This window comes from Stegodyphus dumicola, chromosome 7 (genome assembly GCF_044657685.1).
Source record: "Stegodyphus dumicola isolate Sdum_Otavi_A_Nest chromosome 7, ASM4465768v1".
NCBI classification, from domain to species: Eukaryota; Metazoa; Arthropoda; class Arachnida; order Araneae; family Eresidae; genus Stegodyphus; species Stegodyphus dumicola.
In genome coordinates, this window is record NC_140774.1 from 164,757,572 (window position 1) to 164,780,322 (window position 22,751).

General features: G+C 32.9%; 1 protein-coding gene across 1 annotated transcript in view; it reads left to right on the forward strand.

The window, feature by feature from the left end:
- Tmc (Transmembrane channel-like) overlaps positions 1–19,538 on the forward strand; it is a 132,846-nt gene extending 113,308 nt beyond the window's left edge. The window contains exons 15-22 of the mRNA XM_035361241.2: positions 2,593–2,993; positions 4,333–4,461; positions 5,608–5,675; positions 5,834–6,073; positions 10,742–10,867; positions 16,803–16,881; positions 17,687–17,729; positions 19,381–19,538. Of these exons, the coding sequence (XP_035217132.2) occupies positions 2,593–2,993; positions 4,333–4,461; positions 5,608–5,675; positions 5,834–6,073; positions 10,742–10,867; positions 16,803–16,881; positions 17,687–17,729; positions 19,381–19,538 (1,244 nt within the window). The remainder of the gene's footprint in view (positions 1–2,592; positions 2,994–4,332; positions 4,462–5,607; positions 5,676–5,833; positions 6,074–10,741; positions 10,868–16,802; positions 16,882–17,686; positions 17,730–19,380) is intronic.
- The last annotated feature ends 3,213 nt before the right edge of the window (positions 19,539–22,751 follow it).

Below are 22,751 nucleotides of genomic sequence, written 5' to 3' on the forward strand. Positions count from 1 at the left end.
TCCTTCGGAAATTAAATAGAAAATTAAAATACGCGCATAATTTTCCCCTCTCCATTTTCGGGCGATAAAACTAATAATTTTCAAATAAATTTCAAGTTTAAAATATCGCAGCTTATGCTGAATAATGATTAGAAGTTTGAAATGGATATAGCTTTTCACTTCCAAATTAATTTACTGCATATATATATCAATTTTATGAACTGCATATTTTTATTCACCATGTATTTTGAGTAAAGTTGTAAATACAGTATTGACCTTTGCTCAGTAGGCGAGTTTAAAATTCTATTTGGACAAGATGAAAATTTTGGACAGTAAATGATTCTGAATTTTTGGAATCAATTATTTCCGGGTTAAAGAAGGCCTTTAAAAGAAATTATTGGCACTACTGGTGCTTATTTTGGTGTTCTTTCTCTTACATAAATTTAGGCCCACCAGTAGCCCACCAGTAGCCGAGCGGTAAAGTCGCTGAACACTGGTAGCTCGGTCCGAGGTTCGAATCCCGCGAACGGGCTGGCTGCATGGGCACTTTCGTGGTTTTCTCCATGTGTAACGTGTATACGAGTCAGTTTCCCTTAGAAAGTCCCTTACGAAGGCATCTCTCCCCTTAGGCAGATAGCCCTAGTGTGTTTTGCCATAATTAAATACACCAACACCTTCTCTACATTTATTCAGATCTATGCGAAACAGTTAATCGGTCAGAAGGATTTTGAATTAAATTCTTATTCTTTATTTCTACGCTATAAATTTCTCCTCAATTTCATTTGATTTAAATACCCACCAGCGGCCGAGCGGTAAAGTCGCTGAACACTGGTAGTTCGGTCCGAGGTTCGAATCCCGCGAACGGGCTGGCTGCATGGGTGTTTTTGTGGTTTTCCCCATGTGTAACGTGTATACAAGCCAGTTTCCCTTAGAAAGTCCTCCACGAAGGCATCCCTCCCCTTAGGCAGATAGCCCTAGTGTGCTTTGCCGTAATTAAATACACCACACCATTTGATTTAAATAGTATATAGTACATACGTTGTTCGCACATTTTTAGACGACTTTGTTTTGCTATAAAAGAAAATCACCTGCTTGGAAAATTTCTTTTAACTAGTATAACTATATTTTTTAAAGTTAAACTTTCTGCTGCTTGACAGCTTTGTTTTCACGCACAATGTCTCTTTTAAAGATGCAATTGACGGAAGGCTATGTTTGTGCTCTTTCCAAAGACAATTATTAGTATTTAGTTACCAAAAAATGCCGTGAAAGCCATGATTTTTCGGTATCTAAAGGAAGGATAGATAGTAATGTCAATAAGAAATGGAAAAAAAATCAAAGTTTGCCTTGAAGGCGAAAAATTGTTCAAAATACATATCCAAGCAAAAAATGGAATGTTTCGAATATTGCGAAAGAAGGAACTTTAATGTTAAAAAAAATCTTCGAAGTCAAAGGACAATTGCATAATCATTAAAATGCTCAGTTTCAACTGTAAACAAAGTGATTAATGCTGATTTGAATCTTAAAGAGCGAAATATCGTAATGAGCACCGTCTTTCTCTACGACATATCGCCGAAAGCAGAACACCCTACAAAATTATCTATTAGAATAAATTACTGGGACAGAAATGGAAAATATTATCACAATAGATAAATCTTGGGTATATTTAAATGACCGCAATAAAAGAGATCCATTTATTTTTATCAAAACGGAGCAAAAATTAGAACATGGTTTAAAGTATCTAAAAAACATTTTTCTTAAGGATTTATGATTGTCACTGGGTTTTGATATAACGACAAATAAAAATAAAAAGAGATTTCAGAAGACTATAAAGATCAGTTCCACATATTATCAGGAACATAATTTATACCCAATTTTCAAATACGAAATATCTTCTCTTTACCCACAGTGCCATCAACAATAGAACTGCATCAAGACAAAACAAGCAACCACTCTTAATTTCTTCGAAAAATACAACAAGAGACGTGCATCAAAGCCATACCTTTCACTCATATCCTTACTAAATCTCCTGATGTATCATCCACGAAATTTTGCGCTTTTGGATACTTAAAAAGCGAATTGTCCAGGCGCTGACCTACAACCCTCTTTGGGCTTTGGAAAGCTGTTCAAGAGGAATGAGATAAAGTATCTTTTCCGCTGCTAAAACAAGGTTTATTGTCAATGAAATTACGGTGTCGAAAGATCGTGAAGTATAAGGGTTATCAAATGGAACATTTAAAACACAAAACTGTAGGTAAAATATTTCTGTAAATAGAGTGAAAATCGTCTAAACAATGGGCGAACAACCTCAGCCAACGTTTTTTGGTCTAACAAAGCGCTGATCTGGAAAACAAATTCCAAGTTTCTTTGTAATTTTACTGTTAAACTGTTCCAAATAGTGTGCCCACCTAATGATACTTCAGTTATTCTCTTCTATTATTATTCGAGCATCTTTAAGTTTACATAACATTTTGCGCAAATATATGTGACAGGAGCCAAAGAGAAGTTAAGATAGAGTTCAAATTAAGCCTAACTGTCCGTAAAACGTAAAAGTAATTATTTTAACCTGAAAGCTTAAAGGCAGGTGGTTTACATTTTAACTGAATACCATTCTAGAGACAACAACGACAGAAAGCCCTGCAGAGGATGATGACAGTACGACGACAGATTCTGGTTGGCCGCCCGAACTGAACTGCACTGTCATGATCCCTGTCTGTTTTCCGTCTCCTGACTTCACAACGGAAGATTCAGATCTTGCTTCGACAACTGAGGGCTTCGATAGCACCACATCGGACGACGATTTTGACTTGACGCTCAACGGCACTGATTCCTCGGAAAATGCAACTTCTGTTCGACCTTGTGCTGGAATAATTCCGGACGAAGATGCTCCTTGTCCGAAGAAGTGCATGAAGGAAGAGAAGAAACACCGTATGCCAACGCAAGAAGATCTCCTCAATATTCCCGACTCCACCAAAGATCTGCTGCGGAAGAAGTGTTGGGAAACTGCATTTGGACAAGTAAGAGAGATCATAAATATTTTTTTTTTTCATTACTGTGTTTGATAATTAAATGAAGCTTGTTTAAAATTTCCGCACTAAGAAATTATTCTGTGATTTGGGAAAGGTACCAAAAAAGCTCTTGAGGTTATGTTCCTGCGTTACTAATACAAAGAACCTCCCCAAAACATTCACCATAGTCCCAGACAATTCTAAGACATCTCAGTGAAATTTCTTGAGATTAACGTTTTGTCTGTAATTTTATCAGAATTTTAATGGACATTAAGTTAATATTAAACTCATGATTTAATGAAATTATGTCTTTATAATATTGTCATATAACTTAACAGCTGGAAATTCAATGAACCTTGCATTATACCTTTTAGTAAAGCAATTTTAGCATGTTCTGCACCAGTAATTCTTCTATAAATAGATCAATATTATCAGAGTTATTTAAGTTATTTAAACTAAACAAAAGGCCGTATAACTACCTCCCTTAGGAACCTTTCTTGTTTTATTAAGCTTAATAGACTCTTTATTTTCTACTCATTTTAATAATATTACATTTATGCCCACCTTAAATTGTGTCTCTTCACCGGAACTCAAAACAACCGATCTTCCAGTTGCCGATTGTACATGCTAACCACTTACAGCATGAGAGCAAAGCAGGAGGGAATGCAATAATTCTCTAAATTTCCTCCACTTGAAAGCAACAGAAAGAGGCACAAACTCAGTCAGCCAAACTTAGGTGGTAACGAGTTACCTTCCGCCACAATTTTTATTTCGAAGCCTTGTAGAGACGCTTTTTAGCTTTCAGAGCAAAAAATTATGCCTGCCTCAGTTGAAGAATCAATTGTGCCTTCGATTTAACCACTAATCTTCCGCCTTCTAGCTAAACGTATTGACGACTTGCAGTACGATAGCAAGCACTAGGGAATGCGGTAGTTCCTTACAAACCCCTAAGCTGGTTTTCAGATTAATTTTTCTCTTAAACTGTTTGGGCACTCAAAATGTGTCTGCTTCTTTCATCCGTTAATCAAAATAATTCCACACTACATGTGCTGTTCCTTCTTAATACTGAGACGTGATTACTGAGTAATAAACGCAATTATTTTCTTCTCTTATTGTCGATAATAGCTACTTTCAAAAGTATGGAAAGATTCCGGTATTCTTGAAATGCAATACAGAAAGAAAGATATAATTCAGTAACACATAATTTTTATAAGCATAAATAATGCTGCTAAAAATAGCGGCAAGTAAACAAGGTGAGTTGAAAGTTTTTTCATTAAGGCATGCTCTTTAATTTTACATTTATTTCAATTTTTTTTTTTTTTTTTTTTTTTTTTTTTTTTTTTTTCAGGAGCTGGTAAAGCTGACTGTCATGGATTTAGTTATGACAGTCATTTCCACAATTTTAACAGACTTTCTGAGAGCAGTATTCGTTCGATACGCCAATAATTGCTGGTGCTGGGATCTCGAAAAAGGCTTCGTAAGTCAACTTTTCAAGTTATTTTTTAGGAAATGAAAAAACCTTACATCTTCTGTTCCCTAATATTTCGGGAATCGATAAACGATCTTGATTAATGACATAGATTGTATTAAAAAGCGAGACTTACTGTAAAGAATAACATCAGTGGCGTGCCATGGTTTTAGTCGCAGAGGACTAAATACGAAAAAGAATTATTGTCCGCTCTAAGACCATCCATGGACGACCATCCACGATGTTCAAATAATTTTCGACTGCAATGGACGTGATTTACTAGAAAAATAATGCTTATTTAAGTTCTCAGAAACACTGTTTACTTTTCGAAATGGTCCATGCAAATAGCAGGGTTTATTGGATTTGAATGCAAAGAGTAATTAGTGAAATTATGCAAGATATGCTCTAATAAAAATGTGAAAATCATTTGAGAAGGACATTGTTAGAAATGTTATCGTTTTTATTGATTAATTCATTAACTTATTACTTTTGCCTTTACTGTTACTTCTGCTTTCCTTTGTTCCCACCTAGATGCAAATTAGTTAATGTATATAGGAATAGAGTTTTTAAAGTTAGACAAGAGGTTCTATTTCCTATAGATGACGATCTTATTACTATTTTCGTCCAGAGTGTAGATTTATCGACTTCAGCGATTGTTAACTGTGTCGTGTAATTTGAGTGCCTGAACTAAAATTTACATATCTTGTGAATTTTATACTTAATTGCTTAAGTTTCACTTTTGTGTTTTGTAAAATTTTCGTACGAAGTCACCACTTCTTGAGAAATTATTTTGTTAGGCAAGCCGTGTTATGTATTAAACTGAAACACTGATGAAAAAGTCTTTTTGAACTTTTTCTGAGTTCGATATTATTATCCTGATAGACTAAAGGAAATCATTTAATTGTCTACAAGTAGCCAGAAGTGAACATTTAGGCAGCAGGTTCCGTACAAAAATACTTTTTATAATTTGGTAGATGTCATAAAAACAAATAATTCTTCAAATGACCCCTATTCTTAAAAAAAGAAAAGATTAAACGGACAGTAAAACCAAATTTAACATACATTAATTAATTTATTTAAAATATTTATTCAATTGCATCCCCGTCAGATGCACGAATTGCAGTTCTTAGCTTAACGCAAATCTTTCTATTTCAGCCAGGCTATGGAGATTTCAAAATAGCTGAGAATATTCTACACTTGGTAAATAATCAAGGCCTAGTTTGGTAAGTTATCATTATCGCAAAGAAATGAGTTGTTGTCTTCATTTGCTTCAAATGTATTATTATTATTATTTTTTTTTGAATTGAATGATATTTTTAAAAAACTGTTCTACTTAATTATTTCAATTTCAATCATTTAAATGCAGACCTATTTTTCCCAGGATGGGTATGTTTTTCTCGCCTGGTTTGCCAGCAATCAACACAGTAAAGTTGTGCATCCTGGTGTACGTGAGAAGTTGGGCTGTTCTCACTGCCAATATTCCTCACGAGACAGTTTTCCGCGCCTCGAGGTCGAATAACTTCTATTACGCACTTCTGCTCATCATGCTGTTCCTCTGCACGCTGCCGGTTGGCTTTGCTTGCGTTTGGCTGGAACCATCGTGGCATTGTGGGCCTTTCAGGTAAATGAAAGAATTTATGAAATCTAGATACTTTACATTTTACTCTGATGAGATATACTGATTTAAAAATATTTAAAGTTCTTCCTTGTTAAAGCTGCCACTGCACTTGGTTGCCATTGGCAATCTGAATCATTTGATCCACAAGACGTAAATTTTAAATGCCGCCAAAAACTTATGCAGTGGCTTCTTCAACAAGGAAGTACACTTCGAAAAAAAAAGGGGGGGAGGCAGGACAGTCCTCCCGCTGCGACGGGCAGCCAGAGTGACTGGTAGGTAGCAAATTAACGACCAGTGTCGTCAGAGAGACTTTTCCCGGGCGGTGCGGGGGCAGAGCGGAAGTTGAACCTCCGCTCTTGGTTTTGAGGATTGAGGGGATTTGTAGCGCGATTAAGTTCGTGGAACAAAGGAATACTCAAAATTTGTTTGTTTTATATCTCCTGTTCTACTGGACTGATTGACAAAATTCAAATTGTGTTTTTCGAAAGCGCGACTTAGAATATGTATTATATCCATATATAGCATTGTTCTAACATATGTATATTGACACAAATTCGGACTTTTCTGAAATAACATACCAATTGGCTTCCATATTACGATTCTACGACTCAAATTATGCCTGGATATTAAATTTTGTAAAATTTGGTGCACATTTTATAGAGAAATTCAAAACTTTATCTTGAAGCAATTTTTTTCAGTTTGCGCCAAGAATAATACACTTGACGAACTTCTTAATATAAGGCAACCTATTCTCCTTTCCCTTCCATTATGCCGGAAGGGAAAAAAGGCGCCTCGTTCCTATCTTTTTACATTGTGCATGAGGAGAAAACAGTCACATCGTTCCTACTTTCAACTAATTTTAACAAAGTGTCTAAACTACATTTGATGTTTTATCACTTTCAGCAAATATGTCACATTTCAAAACGCGCTAATATATAAATGCACGCATATTTTCGGAAATTTAGAATAAAAAACTGTAGTTTTTTGCAGGTATGCTTAGAAATACGTCTACTTTAAGCTGATGGTAAAAGATTTATAGATTATAATTCAAAATATTTTTGAAAAATTTATAAAAATTATTTAAAAATACAAATTTTAAAAATAAATCATAAAAAATGGGGGAATTTTATTTGGAATGAACCTGAATTTCGAAATGTGAAAGGAAAAATCAAATAACTTTAATAAAAAAAAGAAAGATTAATAAATATATACAAAACTCAATTAACATTGAGGAGCTAATTTTTTTAGATCTAATGTTTTAAAAACTACTCGTGCAATTTTTAAAAAACTTTGTAATTTGGCGTAATTTGACTCGTAGAATCAAAATATGGAAAAAAAAATAGCATGTCATTTCAGAAAATGTTCAATTTTGTGTCAAAATGCCTATATTAGAACAATGCTATATATAAATCTAATACATATCCCAAGTCGAGCTTTAAGTCGAGATATCAAAAACGCAAGTTGAATTTCGTCAATCGGCCCAGTAGAACGGGAGATATAAGAACTGTCCTCCCCCCCCCCGCAGTGTACGTGTTATCCATTTCACAACTTATTTTTACAAGATGCCAGATCCAGATTGAATTTCACTGCAACATTGCTTTTAAAAACGTATAAATAAAAGTTTACGTTAGGTCAAATTTCAGAATAACAGTGCTATTATTAACATATGAGCCGTTCGCTGCACAAATCGATTAACTCCACTTTTTGAAATATCTTAAATTTTAGTGTCAAAGCTCTTGGTTAAGTCATAGCTGTTTATAATTATAATCAATTTCCCAAATAATAAAGATTAACACCATTAAAAGACAAAATATTTTTGGCTATTGAATAATCAATAATTTATTTTAGAAAACATTTTGATTAACTCCGTACTTTTATTTAAACCCTTGAAATAATTCAGCTCAAATTCAGTGGCACATGCTGAAAGATAACGGTAAATTTTTAGTGCCATTTTATCCGAATTAAAGTAAAATAAATGAGGTTGTGTTTTTCTTCGGATTTTCCTGATTGAACAGTAAAATTATTGCAACAAACATATTAATTGGGAGGGAAAGAAGTTGTAATCCTGACAATTGGGACCGAAATTTACAAAATCATCAGAGAACAAAAAGGTTGGGCATGCAATAATAGAAAAGAAAATTTAATACCTGCAAAAATATTTGTCAGTGTAATATGCAAATATCATCAGAAGTGTATAGAATCATTAGGTTATTTCGAAGCAGGAGAGATGAAAAATGAGCAATGCCCACGCCGGGACTCGAACCACGGACCTCTCGGATACGCGTCGAGCGTGTTACCGTTACAAGTTTTCCACTAAACTGTCTTAAAAATGGGCTGAATAAAGTTTAAAAGATCCGAACCCCACCTCATACAATTCAAATGTGATTATAATAAACATTCATAATTTAATGTCATTAATATAAGTAAATCTTCAGCAGGTAACAACACAAGGTTTGAAAAATGTCGATCAGCCCATTTTATATCCTAAAGATAAAAACTGTGACAAGGGAAAAAATTTGAAGTGTACATCACATGGCTTCCTTGTACGGAATATAAAATTATACGCATTTTTCCTGCATTTCATTTAAACTTTGAAAGGTACATTTTAATTTTATAACAGTTATTTTAATTTTAAACACCTTTCCTATCAATTCTTGTTTCCACTTACAACTCTCTACCAGAATAAGGTTTTAGAATCCCGTTGAATGTAAATGTGTCTTGCTTCAATACAGAGTGCAAGGAATCCTTAGTAACACGTGTTTGCCTTCGAGCTAAGTCAATCTTGAAACTATTACTCTTGGCGGTATTATTACGTGCCTTTCGACATTCGCTGGCTAGTTTAAATTAAGGGCCAATTACGTTAGATATTTGTGTTTAGCTTCGGCTAAGTCTCATTTAGTCCTAAGTAGAAGCTTGCTGTAAGCCCGAGAAAGGGCCAACTGTTATTCTTATTTAGGTGAAATATTTGGTATTTTAACAATTCTCGAGTCTACGAGTCAAAATATCTTCATTACAAATTGAAAGATGTAGAAAAAGATAAAACACTAAATGCAGTTAAAGCACGTTTTACAATAAATATTAGATTTTCTACCCGAAAACAAGCCATTCGGCCAGCATGCTAGAAGGAAGATTTTTTTGGTGCACAAAACTAAAAGTTTCCTTTTGTTGCCATCGGTAAAAAGAAACTGAAGGTACAGAGGAAGACTTAATTCACTATTCTGCTAAGTTTCAAATGTAAGCAAATGTAACTGCTATGGTAAGAAAAATTAGGCTTAACCGCACTTAAACAACTTTTAAATTCTAGATAATTCTACAACTATTGTATGCAAATTAACTAAAGGCATAAAGAAACATAACCGGAAGATAAGAACAACATAATTAAATAATTTTTAAAGGAAAAAATGCTCAATTTAACAACATATAAGAATAAAAACTGAGCTCACTGAGTTGAGTAATAGAGTGGATGTATGTATAAAAATATATATTTGGTGCGGCCGATCGCAACGAAAAAGGTATAGAGACATTAGGTATATTTTTGGTAGCAGGAAAGATGAAAAATAGCAACTGCCTTCGCTGGGAATCGAACCACGGACCTCTGGAATACCGGCTCAGCGTGCAAAACCACTACACCACGAAGGGACGCTAGGAAAGCAGATCAAGGGAGAAATACCTTATAAAGGGAGGGGCAAAATTAGATGTTATAGGAGTCCTATATACAAAATTTCAACTTCATGAGGCTAATCGTGTTTAAGTTATGCGAGATACATACATACATACATACATACGTACGGACGGACGCCACGAAAAATCTTTTCTGAATCCATTTTAGATGAGTTTTATAATTCCTTTGGAGAAAATGAGTTTTTTATTCTGTCCTTACGTACAGATGTCATGCAAAACATCGTTAAATTGTATTCAACGACGGTCAAAATTGATGTTTTCTTTGAAATATGTTACCCGGAATTTTTCGTGATTACAATATACTTTCTTTACTTCGTACAAGGAAGTAATAAGGGAGAGACATGATGGACCTGCTAAAATTCATTCATGATTACTATAAACATTTGGCAACAAATCGAAATGACGAATCCTCACGTACAGCTGACGATGAAAACTTCATTATACTGAATAATCTCTAACGCCTTTCAAAAAATTAAAAATACACAATTAAAAATGTTTAAATGTTCTAATATTGCACAATTTAAGTAAAGAATTACTTCATTTGTTTCTTTCTTTGCAATTCAAAATATGAGTGGATTTAATAAACCAGTTACCCCTACTACATAATAACACTGCATGTTCTTAATTTAAAAATACATACAGCATATTCTTAGTAATACTGAATTTTAATTCATTTAGGCTTAAATGTCAGGAAAAATAAATATGAAAGGAAATATGGTATTAAATCGCGTCATTGTTACAGGCATTCATTTAAGAAATGGAAAAATTGAAAATCTACTAACAAAAATTTTATATCTCATACTACAAATTATGCTTATCTTGCGCTACAAGTCTATTATTTCTTTATGTATATCTTGATCTGCTGATCTATGGAATTGTTTTTCGTAAATGTAATAAACTGAACAACTGATTTTATTTCTTATTAACTTTAGTAACTATTTATGTTAACATTTTTACAAAACTAATTATGTTTTGGTATATGCATTTTAGCGAGCAAAAGAGAATTTATAACGTCCTCACGTCCTACGTCTTGAGTGCCTTGCCTTCCTTCATGGTTGACGTGGTCAAATACTTGACATCTCCAGGAGTCGTAATACCTCTATTACTACTTCTCATGTAAGTACCAAAATTTAAAAAATTGCGAAAAGAAGTATAGTAGAACAAGTTTCTTATCGATTTTAAAAATGCAGCATCATGTTTTACAAATATATGCATATAAAAATGTCACGTATGATTTTTAGGTAATGGAGTTTCTATCTGTCAAAGTGTAAATTTTAGTCATCATATCTTTATAAAAGCTTGCAGAAAAAACTATACGAAAAATTCAAGACATAAAGAATATAAATTTATATAGTATTAGCGCTCCAATCATCAAAATTCTTCGAATAGAATATTCCTATGCCTTACCATTCATCTTATGTTGTTGTTATTAAGTTATACTCATCCTAAAAGTATGCCCCTTTTAATCTCGTTCATTTAACGAACTATTGAAGTCCCTCCTAGAGAGTACAGATTTGTTCGAGTTACCATTTTAAAGACCTGAAAGGGGACATGTGCAACTTTTCTGGAAGTCAACTTTATTCCTAATGTATATCGAGCATAGAAGTGCAAAATAAAGGTAAAAGAATCGGACACAATCATAAAATAGCTTGGCATTATTATTTACAAACTTCTAACTATAAAATATTTGCAGAAAATATATATGACCCTAATAATTAAGAGAACCCAGAGATGTAATATCCGAGTGTGCTACGTCTCATATAGGTATTTATAATCATAGAATTATTTTTTGGTTTATGTTCGGTTTGATCCGTTCTTAGCATCCTCCCTTACCGGTGAACTAAGTTCATTACAGATTACATTTATAATTTTTCAGCCTTTCTGACTAATGTAACAAATGTACTGGGTGGTGTATTGTGTTACCTTTGGCTAGGCAAATATTACGTGTATGCATTTTTCGATCTCGAGCAGTAAGACTTTCAGTTCAGTTACAACCTCCATCTTCCACAACAGTTTCATAAGTTGTCTTTATGGATGAGAACAGCTGAAGCCTTCAGAAGATGAGATGAGGTCATTTTAATATCTAAGCTTCTGAAATACATCCTTTCTTAATCTGATGACTGGTTTTTAAAGCAAGCATCAGGAAACCGTATTGATATGATATTTCCCATCATTGCCAAAGCTTTTCTGATGGATAGAAATGATACTTGTATCTCTCTTGATAAACGTTTTGTACGGACTGGGTTTTTTTTCTATTATTACAGAAGGTAATGGTGTTAAACTTCTGATGGCGAGAAAATGTGCTGATATTAGCGACTTCAATTATTTAATCTCCAATTCTTTAATAAATTAATGGTCACGAATAAAGGATTCTTTCAAATTTAATAATAATAGTTACTAATTCTTCATAATTTAGAAAGCTTTCTTAAGAATTTTTTTCGAGCATCCTTTACTGGACCTTACAAGCCTTCCGTAAAAACATTTAAGAAACCTACACTGAATTTTTGCACAAAACGTCCACTTTCAACTTATTGTCGGAACGGAAGCCCTGAAAAATGAAAGTACGTGCACTTTCACTATCAAAAGACCTTTCTGATTTATATACTTCTTTTGCCTTTAGTTGGAAATCAAAGTTAAGTAACGTACGTAATATGTATCATCAATCAATTAAATAGTTCGTTTCTGAATTGCATCTCATGCATTTTTCACTACTTGAATTTGTTATATGCAAATGAAGCTCTAGGTTCTCACATTTATAACATTCGTAAATATCATTTCTAAATATACTTTTTTCCTTTCAGATTCTAAAAGCAGGAAAGCATATGAAATAATTTATGTAATAGATGCGAAAATATATCTTACTAATCTCCATTTAGTTGATTCATATTTGAACACGTTTCCTTTCCCCACCTGTTGTTACGAAAAAATGTCTTTTTTTTTCCTCAGACAATGGTATTTTCAGTGAAAGAATCACAGCAGAACAGGAATTGTCCTCATATCCATCAACACAAGCATATCACAATGTTATACTAACTACGAATAGGCTAGAGTGGGCGTGCGTGTTTGACAAACACCGCTATAATTCCCCATGAGGTTATTAAACTATACCTTTCGGAAAAATAAATTCTCAAATACCAAATCCAAGATACATGAGAGCAGCAACTGTTAACAAAACAAATCCTCGTGTTAGAGTACGTATTCATCAAAATTAAAAGCTGTGTGTAATTAAAACTTTTAGAAAGGTAGCGCGGAGAACCTGCACGGTGTTTCCTGTATCAATAAGATAGCGGGCAATAACAGCCATATCATATAGTGAGCTCTGTGTCCGATATGCTTTATTCTTCTCTTGTTTATATACCTTTATACGTCAATAATGAATATATTCGACTTACTCTTTATAATTATTAGTACTGGTTCATAAGGCAAAATTCAAACTTAATCTGCCGCTGCTTACAGGAAAGCTTTATGTATTTCGAAGAAGCTTGTTTTCAATGAATTTCTTGGGATATTCTCGAAAGATCAAGAATGTATGCAGAATACGCAGAGCGTCTGTGAAGACAGTTTGCTTTATAGGAACAAAAGTTCAGTAATAGACAACATTAATTTCGATACGATTGAATAATAGTTGAGTATTAGGTTTAGATTTCAAGAACACATGCTATAGCCAGCTCGAGCATCCCCAACTAGAATTTTGATAATTGCAAATTATGCAGTGAAGAGACTCAAGCCGCAAGTGGTCGCCTACTCTTTATAACTATTTTTTGCAAAAATATATCCAAGGCAATATGTAGGTTCCACCCTTGCTGAACTAGTGCAAGACAGTGACATCAGTGATCATACTTTGGGACATGCTTGGTGAAATGTAGGGTGAAATTATCAACACCATTAAATTTTCAGAACCTAGAAGCGTGAAAAATTAACTATTTTAGTAACAGTTATTAGGCGGATATATTTTCCATCTACTTAAACCACGAGTCTAAGCATAAGAGAATGCAATATTTCTTTACGCGTGTACAAAGCTTTAGGACTTGTGCAAACCAATCCTTACGAAGTAATCAAATGATAATTAGTGACAGTGATTACTGATATATCTCAGTCTTCCCGAGTTACATTATTCTATCACAGGAAGCAATGTGAATGAAATTCTTTCTTTGATTTTATGCAACAGAATTATAAGTAAAATTTAGTCGGTTGTCATAGATTTAATTAATAAACAGTATGAAGCAAGAACCTTTTTTCGTATAATTCGATGGTCATAAAGTATTTTGTTACAAACTAAAAAGTACTTCTTCTTTATTGTCTTATTTGATGGTTTTGATATCTAGAGTCCATTTTCCCCCACCATGAAACCTTATTTCAAAATTTGCCATCTTTAAACCATGTCAGAAATTTACAAAACCGTAACTGTGAGATGGAAGAGTTCCAAACTGAGATACTTGGCATTTTAGCCCCACGAAATAGTTTCATTTTGATATCGCACTGTATCAAAAACCTTCTAAATTTTATCTGCTACTGCAAGCCAAATCTCATCTTCCACCAAGCCAAAGTTAACCTCTTTCTACACTTTTGTTTTCCGTGCATTCAAGGTATGCATCTTTAAGTCAGCGCTTGATCAGGAACATTTCAGTTTCAGATTGAACAATTTCAGAGTCATTGCAATCCGTAGAAGCTTCTCGTCTCAAACTTACTTTAAAACTTACGGCATCACTTGAAAAATTTCCAATTTTAATAAAAGAAGAAAAATAAACATTCGTTTGCTCCTATGAATCATAATTATTTGGTCGTTATTTCTTTTTTTCTGTAAAACAACACAAAAATCCGCGTCATATTACACAAAAATTCATCCTTTTTACACCTGGCTATAAAACTCACAGTCATTCCTTTAAAGATCGTTTAGAGACGTGAGTTTTAATTCCTGGGGAATTGACAGCAGTCCTTATCAACGAGGCATGCTATACACTGAGGAAGCAAAATAAAGTTTAAAATTTCGCACCAAGGCTAGTGAATTTTTTGTTCGAAAAAAACACACACATAAACCCTTTATTAAACAGTACTGTTGGTCTGCAGACTATCAGCTCAGCTTTCTTTTTACCAAAATCATTAAAAAAAAATCCCCCCGGTAAATTAAATTTCCTCGTCCATAAAAATTCCTCTACATTAGTCAATGATTTAGATTCTAAATTGTTTTCCTCATCCACTTTCATTAAAAAAATCAATTTTGTTTCCATTTGCCATCCTCTTCATAGGAATTTTCTTTCTTTAATTTGTTTCATTATTTTTTTCTTTTCCCCTTCATTACGGAGAATATCACTATTAGACTCTAGTAAGTTTTTAAAAATTTGTTGATTTCTCGTCCCGTTTGAGGTAGTTGGTTTATTTAAAATATAGTTGGTTTATCTGAAGAAAGCGATAATATTCCATTGCTAAAAACGCTTCTGCTGAAATAAAACCTATATCGATCAACGTTCGCTTTCTTGCATACAGAATTGCTCAGTTCGAAGAACTGATTTCTTTGAAGAATTCACGATTCATAATTTGCATAAACGGAATATATATATTTTGTTACGAATTTTTTACTTAGATAGATAATTATAAAAGAATTATAGGTAAAATTATTGTATTTTTCTGTGTAATGTAGCGTTAGATAAATTTTAAGAGAAAGCTATGCCGGAAAATTAAGAGTACAGGGGCACGTGCATTTAACATTGAGTAAATGGGTATCTCAGTACTTTGGCAAGCAATCGCGAAACGTCGCCAAATTTGACTCTCATTTGGCGACATTTTGGTCCGGTCCCTGTATCACTGTAATATGTATTGAAATTGAATAAATGTAATTGACCACTATTATGCTAGCTGTAACCGTAATTCCACACTCTTATTGCTTTCCAGTAATTTGGAGAAGCAGAAAGTACTAGAAATATCTTGGCGGCCAGTTAAAAATTATAAAAGGCCAGAGAGAGAGAACAGAGTTCAGCTGCTTATTGTTGTTGCGATTTGTAGTTCCGCTTGAGTTGAGATAAATCCGAGTTTGCATTGTGTTTGTTTAACGTTCTTAATAGTTTGAAGTGTAGCTACAGATTATATTGTGTGATACTGTGAACAATTGCACGAATATTAGAGTTCCTAAATATTCTTTTTTATAAGAATAAATTTTATTAGCCTATTATCGGACTTGTACATTCGATTTGTTACGAATCCATACGCACGCAACAATATATTAATTCAAAACATAATCTAATCGAATTCAAATATCATATTCAGATCTAAAATAAACAGCTGGTACATAAAATTGCTAATGCAGAAAACTATTGCAGAAAAACAACTAGAATAGACCTGCTCCATAGGACAATTCATCTACGCGTGGCAAATTTTTGGGAAGTGTATGCTGCACAAAAACAAAATGAAATCATAGCAATGCAGACTTGGAAACACCATCTGCATACATTTGTGCGCAGAAAGGACAAGCAATAAAGCATCAGCACATAAGAGAATATGAAGTTTTTTCACTACTCACAAAACATTTTCAAAATGCATTCAGGATGCAGAAGGTTTTTGGTATTACTGGAAGGTCTCTGATTTCCAAACGCCTACAGAGACACATGCTTTCATTGAAAATGCTGTACATGAGATATTTGAAATAATCTCATAAATTCAAATCAAGGAAGGTTACGTATGATAATCTTCCAGGCGAAGCCGAAGGTATCATAAAATTCACAAATGCTGGTGTCCTAAAAAGTACGTACATTCTCGCGGCCAAACAATGCATGAAGATGGTATTCCCGACGTTGCTATGTGATTCCGTTTTTTATTTATGCAATCGACCCTGCTAGAAATTTGTACACCTTTATATACGTGTAAGTTGAGACATCCTGTAGTATTATATATATACATTATACTACTCTTGTTTTCTACAAGCATTGAAAACATTTCTTTGAGTTTTAATTGAAAGTTCTAATAGAATTTTTAGCATATTTCTTGTATACTTGAAAGAAGTAATTGAAAGATTGCTTTCAATACAGTTTATATATTTAAATGTTTATTTACTTTTCAGATTAATTATATATTACTTGTTTTCTCTAACGGGTTCTCTGAGAGAAGCGAACAACGACCTCAAAATGCAGCTAAGAAGAGTAAGTCCTAAATATCAAGCATTATATTGTTTAAAATGCTTTTGATGTTACATGATATTTTCTAAATGTAGAGACTTTCTAAAAATGTCAGAAATTTAAACATTTATGTTTTGGTTTACTTTTCATTTTAATGCATTTTTTTTCAGTCCCTTTTGTCAAGAAGCACGTCAAATGTGACAAAGTTTCAATCTTTTGCTTCTCTTAAATATTTGTGTGTTATAATATATTATTATAATAGCTTGTTTTATACAAACGGCTTTATCTTTTATCTGCAGTCTACTAAAGTAAGGTTTTAATTCCAAAATCCGCATGCTGTCCCTTTTTAATCTTTTAACCGCAAAACAGAAACTTTTTAGTCTCATAACAAAAATTAATTTATATTATCTAAAATTAAACTTTATTGAATTGTATATTGCACAACATTTTCGAATTCCATAAATGATCAGTTAAGTATGCAAATCTATTCCCGACTAGAATCTCCATAAAACTTGTAGTGCAGTCTTGCATACGAGCAAAATAATAAACGCAAAGTGTAGCATTTCGAAATCACTTGCAATACCCACAGCAGAAAACACAAGGTGGAGCGCGCGGCCGCAGCATTTGTAACCATGGGCGTGGGAAACAATCTTCTTGCTTAAAAAAAAATCTCTTGCAAACACTGAATTAGATGCTTGTTTAACTTATTGAAAACAAACAATTTAATCAGTTATAGTATAATACTATTGCCTATCTTGCTAACAAAACTGTTCTTAGTTAACTCTATTTTTTTAACAAAGTTTTTTTTTTTTTTTTTTTTTTTTTTCAGGAAAAAAGCGAAAAAGAAAAACCTCCAAAAACAGAAGAAAAACGTGAGTTTTTTTCATTTTCTTCTGTCCAAATTTTTGAAATTAACCGACGTGTTTGTTCTATTGCATTATTTTGAGATCGTGTGTGTGCCAATTATGGCCATAAACCTTTGACAATTCTAGAGAAATTACTAGTTTCATACATTTTACATATGAATTTAAACTTCTGTAAAATATTTGAGAAAGATAAACATCGAATTTATTTCTTTAAATATCGGGTTGGTAAGAAAGTAATTTCGGTTTTTTTAGTGGAAATATAACTCAACTTTTGCTATACAAAAAATGAACTTTAATCCAATCAAATATTTTTCGTTTTTTCGATGATCTTTTGCTATCTTTCTGGTAACTTCACGATTCCACGCTCATAAAACTTCTGGTCTTTATTAGAAAAACACTCAATCAAGTATGACTTGAGGTCATCGTTACTACTAAAATGTTTGCCATTTAGGGAATTTTGTAAACTTCGAAGGCAAGGTCAGGGCCATATAAGAAATACGACGTCACTTCCCAGCCAAGCTCCAGTAATTTCGTACGTGTTGCTAAAGATGTGCGAGGCCTCGCATTGTCATGGTGGAATACATGACAATCGTTTGAGAGTTGCCAATTTTAGCTTTGTCCCTTTTATTGCTTCCTCGAGTTTCATAAGCTGTTGGCAGTACACATCTGAAATGATCGTTTGGTTGCTTAAAAGCTGCTAAAATTATCCAACAGCTTTGCAATCCCACATAATTGACAGCATGTTCTTTATATGATGCAATTTAGCAATATGATTTACGCTGATACATCATGCTTGAACCAAGATCTGTTTCGATTACTGTTACTGTTGACGATCCATTTTTCATGACCAGTGGTAATTCATTTCAAAAAAGGGCCAATTACACTACGTTTGAAATGCGTATCGCAAACACTGATTGCGCTAGATGAATTTCTTTCAGTTCATGCGGAAACCAAATATCGAGCTTCTTGACGAGTCCAAGACATGTGATTTTCAATTGTGTGATACATTTAACTATTTTGGAATGTCTCGCAGAGTTACATGACGATTCGATTCAATTATTACTTTAATTTTGCCGTCATCGACTTCAGAGGTCGGCTAGAACACTGGTCAACTTCAAGTGGAAAATCTCCAGAAAAAAAAAAATTAAATCAATCCTGACACATGCTTTCTGTTCAGTAACAACACTATAAATATCAGACACCTCTTTGTGGGCCTCGGCCACTGTCTTGGCTTTATAAAAATAAATAAGTGAAATATGTCAAAAATGTTATTTTTACATACTCTGTAAAAACTTGACCGTAAAATAACAATTGTAAGCAAAAATGCACGTAATTTGTTACTAAAAGTATAAGCTGCCAAATCTCAAATATCATAAGCTCATGTACATATATGTAAGATACACAGAAAGATAATGCTATCTATTTGTGCAAACGGAAATAACTTTCTTGCAAAACCAATATTAATCCTTGGCATGTAATTCATCTGGTTTAAGGTTCTGTGTTTAATTGTTTAAAATGCTGATTGAAGAATAGTACGAAAGCGAGCAGAAAACGCATAAGAGTAGAAACAAACTTTTGTCTCATCAGTATGTTATTCATTATTACAATTTAATCTCATTTCTAACATGGTGTTGTCTTTTGTATTTATGTTTCATAGCTCCGGAAGCGGTGGAATTGCCGGACGATTTGACAAAATGGTCTTCTGCAAAGAAAATAATTCCAGTGCTGCCGAACAAATTCCGACCATCCAGCCAGTTACTCGGAGACGACTCGGACGATAGTCATGATACTCCTTCTAAAAAAAGCAAGTCTTAGGCCTCTTAGTCTATTTCTTTTCCATATTTTAGAGATTTAATGAGCATTTATTGCTTATTAAATCTCTAAAATATTATTTATTGCTTTTTTTATTGCTCATTTCTAAAATATTATTTATTGCTTATTTTAGGCTAATTTGATTTTGATAAAATGACTTGAGAAGGTAGAAATTTTAGAACCAACATAAGGTTTATATATTTGTCCACAAGATTATAGTTTCGTGTAAATTTGTTAAAAAATATGGAAAAATAGTTGCACGTTTTCGAAATTTTAAAATAATCGCTTTAAAAAATAATTCAAGAAGATTTAAAATTAAGCAAAGCAAAAACCTTATTTCAGCATAAATTTTGAATGAAATTCTATCGATTGCGACGGGGATCAAACATAGGTAACTTTTCTTCATGAGCAAAGACAATTTTGCATAAGAGCAAAAAATGTTTCCTCTTCATTCAAAATGGAAGTCAAAATAGAGTTGCTTTCTTCCTAATTTTATATTGGCAAAATTTCTCTTCCGTTTAATGTGAAAAGTTTAAATTTCTGTACACAATGATAGAAGAAAGAGAATTAATTTACGATTGTTGGGAATTCTAAGAAAATTGGCTTTAAGAAATATCAGAGAAAAATTTATATTCCTACCCATAAGACGGAAACTTAGTGTAAAGTTGATTGAAAAAAGGGGAATGAGTTATGTTTCTCGAAATTCTCAAAAACTCATTTAAAAAACATTTAAAAAGTAATTTAAGAAAATTTATAATCATGTTCACAAGATATGAGCTCTTGATGGAAAAAAAAAGAGAAATAGTTGATGTTTTGCCGAAATTCTAATCATATAGCTTTAAAATTGTAACATAAGAAAGTTTATATTAATATTCCCAAGATGATAATTAATGTTATCTTAAGCAAAAGAAAAGGGGGATAAGTTACGTTTTTCCGAAATTCTAAATTTAAAATGTTGTCTCTATTTCTTAGTGTCTTTTAAAAAATTGTTTTTACTCACAGTAAAATAATAATGAGTAGATAGAAGCTGATATCAAAAATGTTTTCCGACCATTCTTTTAGAATTTTAAAGTCCAGCATTCATAATGTTTACATAAACATGTTTCTTCTCCAAAGGGACGAAATGTTCTTAATTGTTAATTTTATTCATAAATTTTACGCAGCGTTGTACTAAAACTGAAAAGGATTACACTTCCGCTGCGTAAAACCTTACGCCTGTACGCACTGAAGGGCACTTGAATGTCCCCAGTGCACAAAACATTTGTATGATCATTTATATGTATTTTTATGTACAGTCTGCAAAGTCTTAGGACTAACGTTTTTAAAAAATTTCAGCAAACATAATTTAAGCATTTACTACTGCTGCATGTCAACTTGCTTTTCTTACAATATTGTCTACTTACAAACCGAATTTTATGTGCAATGAATCGTTCTCTTGGATCTAGTGAGCATCTGCTGTCACGAATTCGAAACTTGAGCAAAAAATAACAATGATATTTTATTATAAAAGCGAGAAAAACTGCACCATTTTTCAAAGAAGTTATGAGTGGAGATGAAATTTAGAGCTTTACTCATGACCCTGAGACAAAACAGAGATCATCTGCTGCGAATAGAAAAGATTCAGTATTGCCACAGAAACTTCGGTTTCAGAAATCTTCGATTAAAGATTATCTTGGTAACAATTTTTGATTGGAGAGGAATAATTTACAATGGCTTTTTTCCCAAGTACCATATTTTCTGGTGAACTTAATATTTTATAAAGACCTAAAGAATAAACTTCTGAAGAAAATTCAGCATCTTAGGCCAGAAAAAGCTCAATAACTCATTTATACCGTCCCACAATTCTATTCTGGTCAAACACTTTCCAGGTTTATAAAAAGAAAACTGAGAAAAAGTGAAATCTGAAAGGGTGCAGATTTTAATGGTTTCCCAAAAGGGTTTGTTAAGGTTTTTTTATGCTATCACTGAGCTCGCAGTCTACCAGTCTGCTGATTCCCTCACTTCTGCTAGATCCATTTTTTGTGTTTTTAGCTTAATTACTAAGCATCATTATCTTCGTACTTACGCCTCATGTACAGTTCAACAGTAAAAACTACAAAACTACTAAATTTTAAGCGGAGCATTGGCATACACTTTGCTATTTTTTTCAGGATTTTCAGTTCATTATATCAATCAATTAAAATTGCTTGCAAAAAAAATTTTTCCCTTTATTATTAACGTTTGGTGCGTTAACTTTATTTAGTAAAATATCATCGCCTTCGCACTTACGCCACATAAAATTCAATTCAACAGCAAACCGTTCTACTGATGGATGGCCCTGTGGCTAAAGAGAATGTGTTTCATATTTGAAACTTGGGTGTAAAATATGTTCCTAATAATATATGAAGTTGATTTTAACATTTTGTTTCACTCTCTTTATAAGAAAAATCAGCAACAATCCTAAATCCCTTTGAAATATTTTCTCTAAATTCCTTGAACCATGACTTCAGAAATTTTTTCTCCCCTTTGATGACAATAAATGCATTTCTTTTTATTATAGTCATTTAAATGCACCCAAGAGTCATCTAGTGTAACAACATTTTTCATTTTTTTTTCCGGATAAATATTTCTCATAAAGAAGTCTGCAGCGCGTTCTGCGTTTTGTCGTGAAGAAAGACGATGAATAACATGTTTTATCCCTTTTTAAGATTCAGATCAACTTGAATCACTTTGGTTATAGTTTAACAGTGAGCATTTGAATGATTTTGCAACTATCCTTTGATTTGGTGAATTCTCTTTTAACATTAAAATTCTTACCTTTGCAACGTTCGAAACATTCCGTTGTTTCCTTGGATAACGTGTTTGGAACAATTTTTCCCCTTGAATCCAAACTATTTTTCTTCCTTTCTTGTTAACAATATTATTTAGCGTACCGTTTAGATATCGAAACACTATTGGTTTCAAGGCGTTCTTTAACAACTAGATACGAATAAATTTATTTGAAAAGAGTACAGAAATAGCCTTTCATTCATGGGTTCTTCAAAACCGCCATTTTTCATGAAAATGGCATATTATTAGAATATTATGAATTCCTACAAATTCTAACTTGGGCATCATGATGAAGTCTTTAAGCACAGAGTTTCGAGCTTCAGTAAAGTATGCAAAAGTAATTTAAAAATTAGGAAAAATTAATTTAGTTTTTGTAATTGATAAGTGGAAAAAAAGCGGAAATAATGT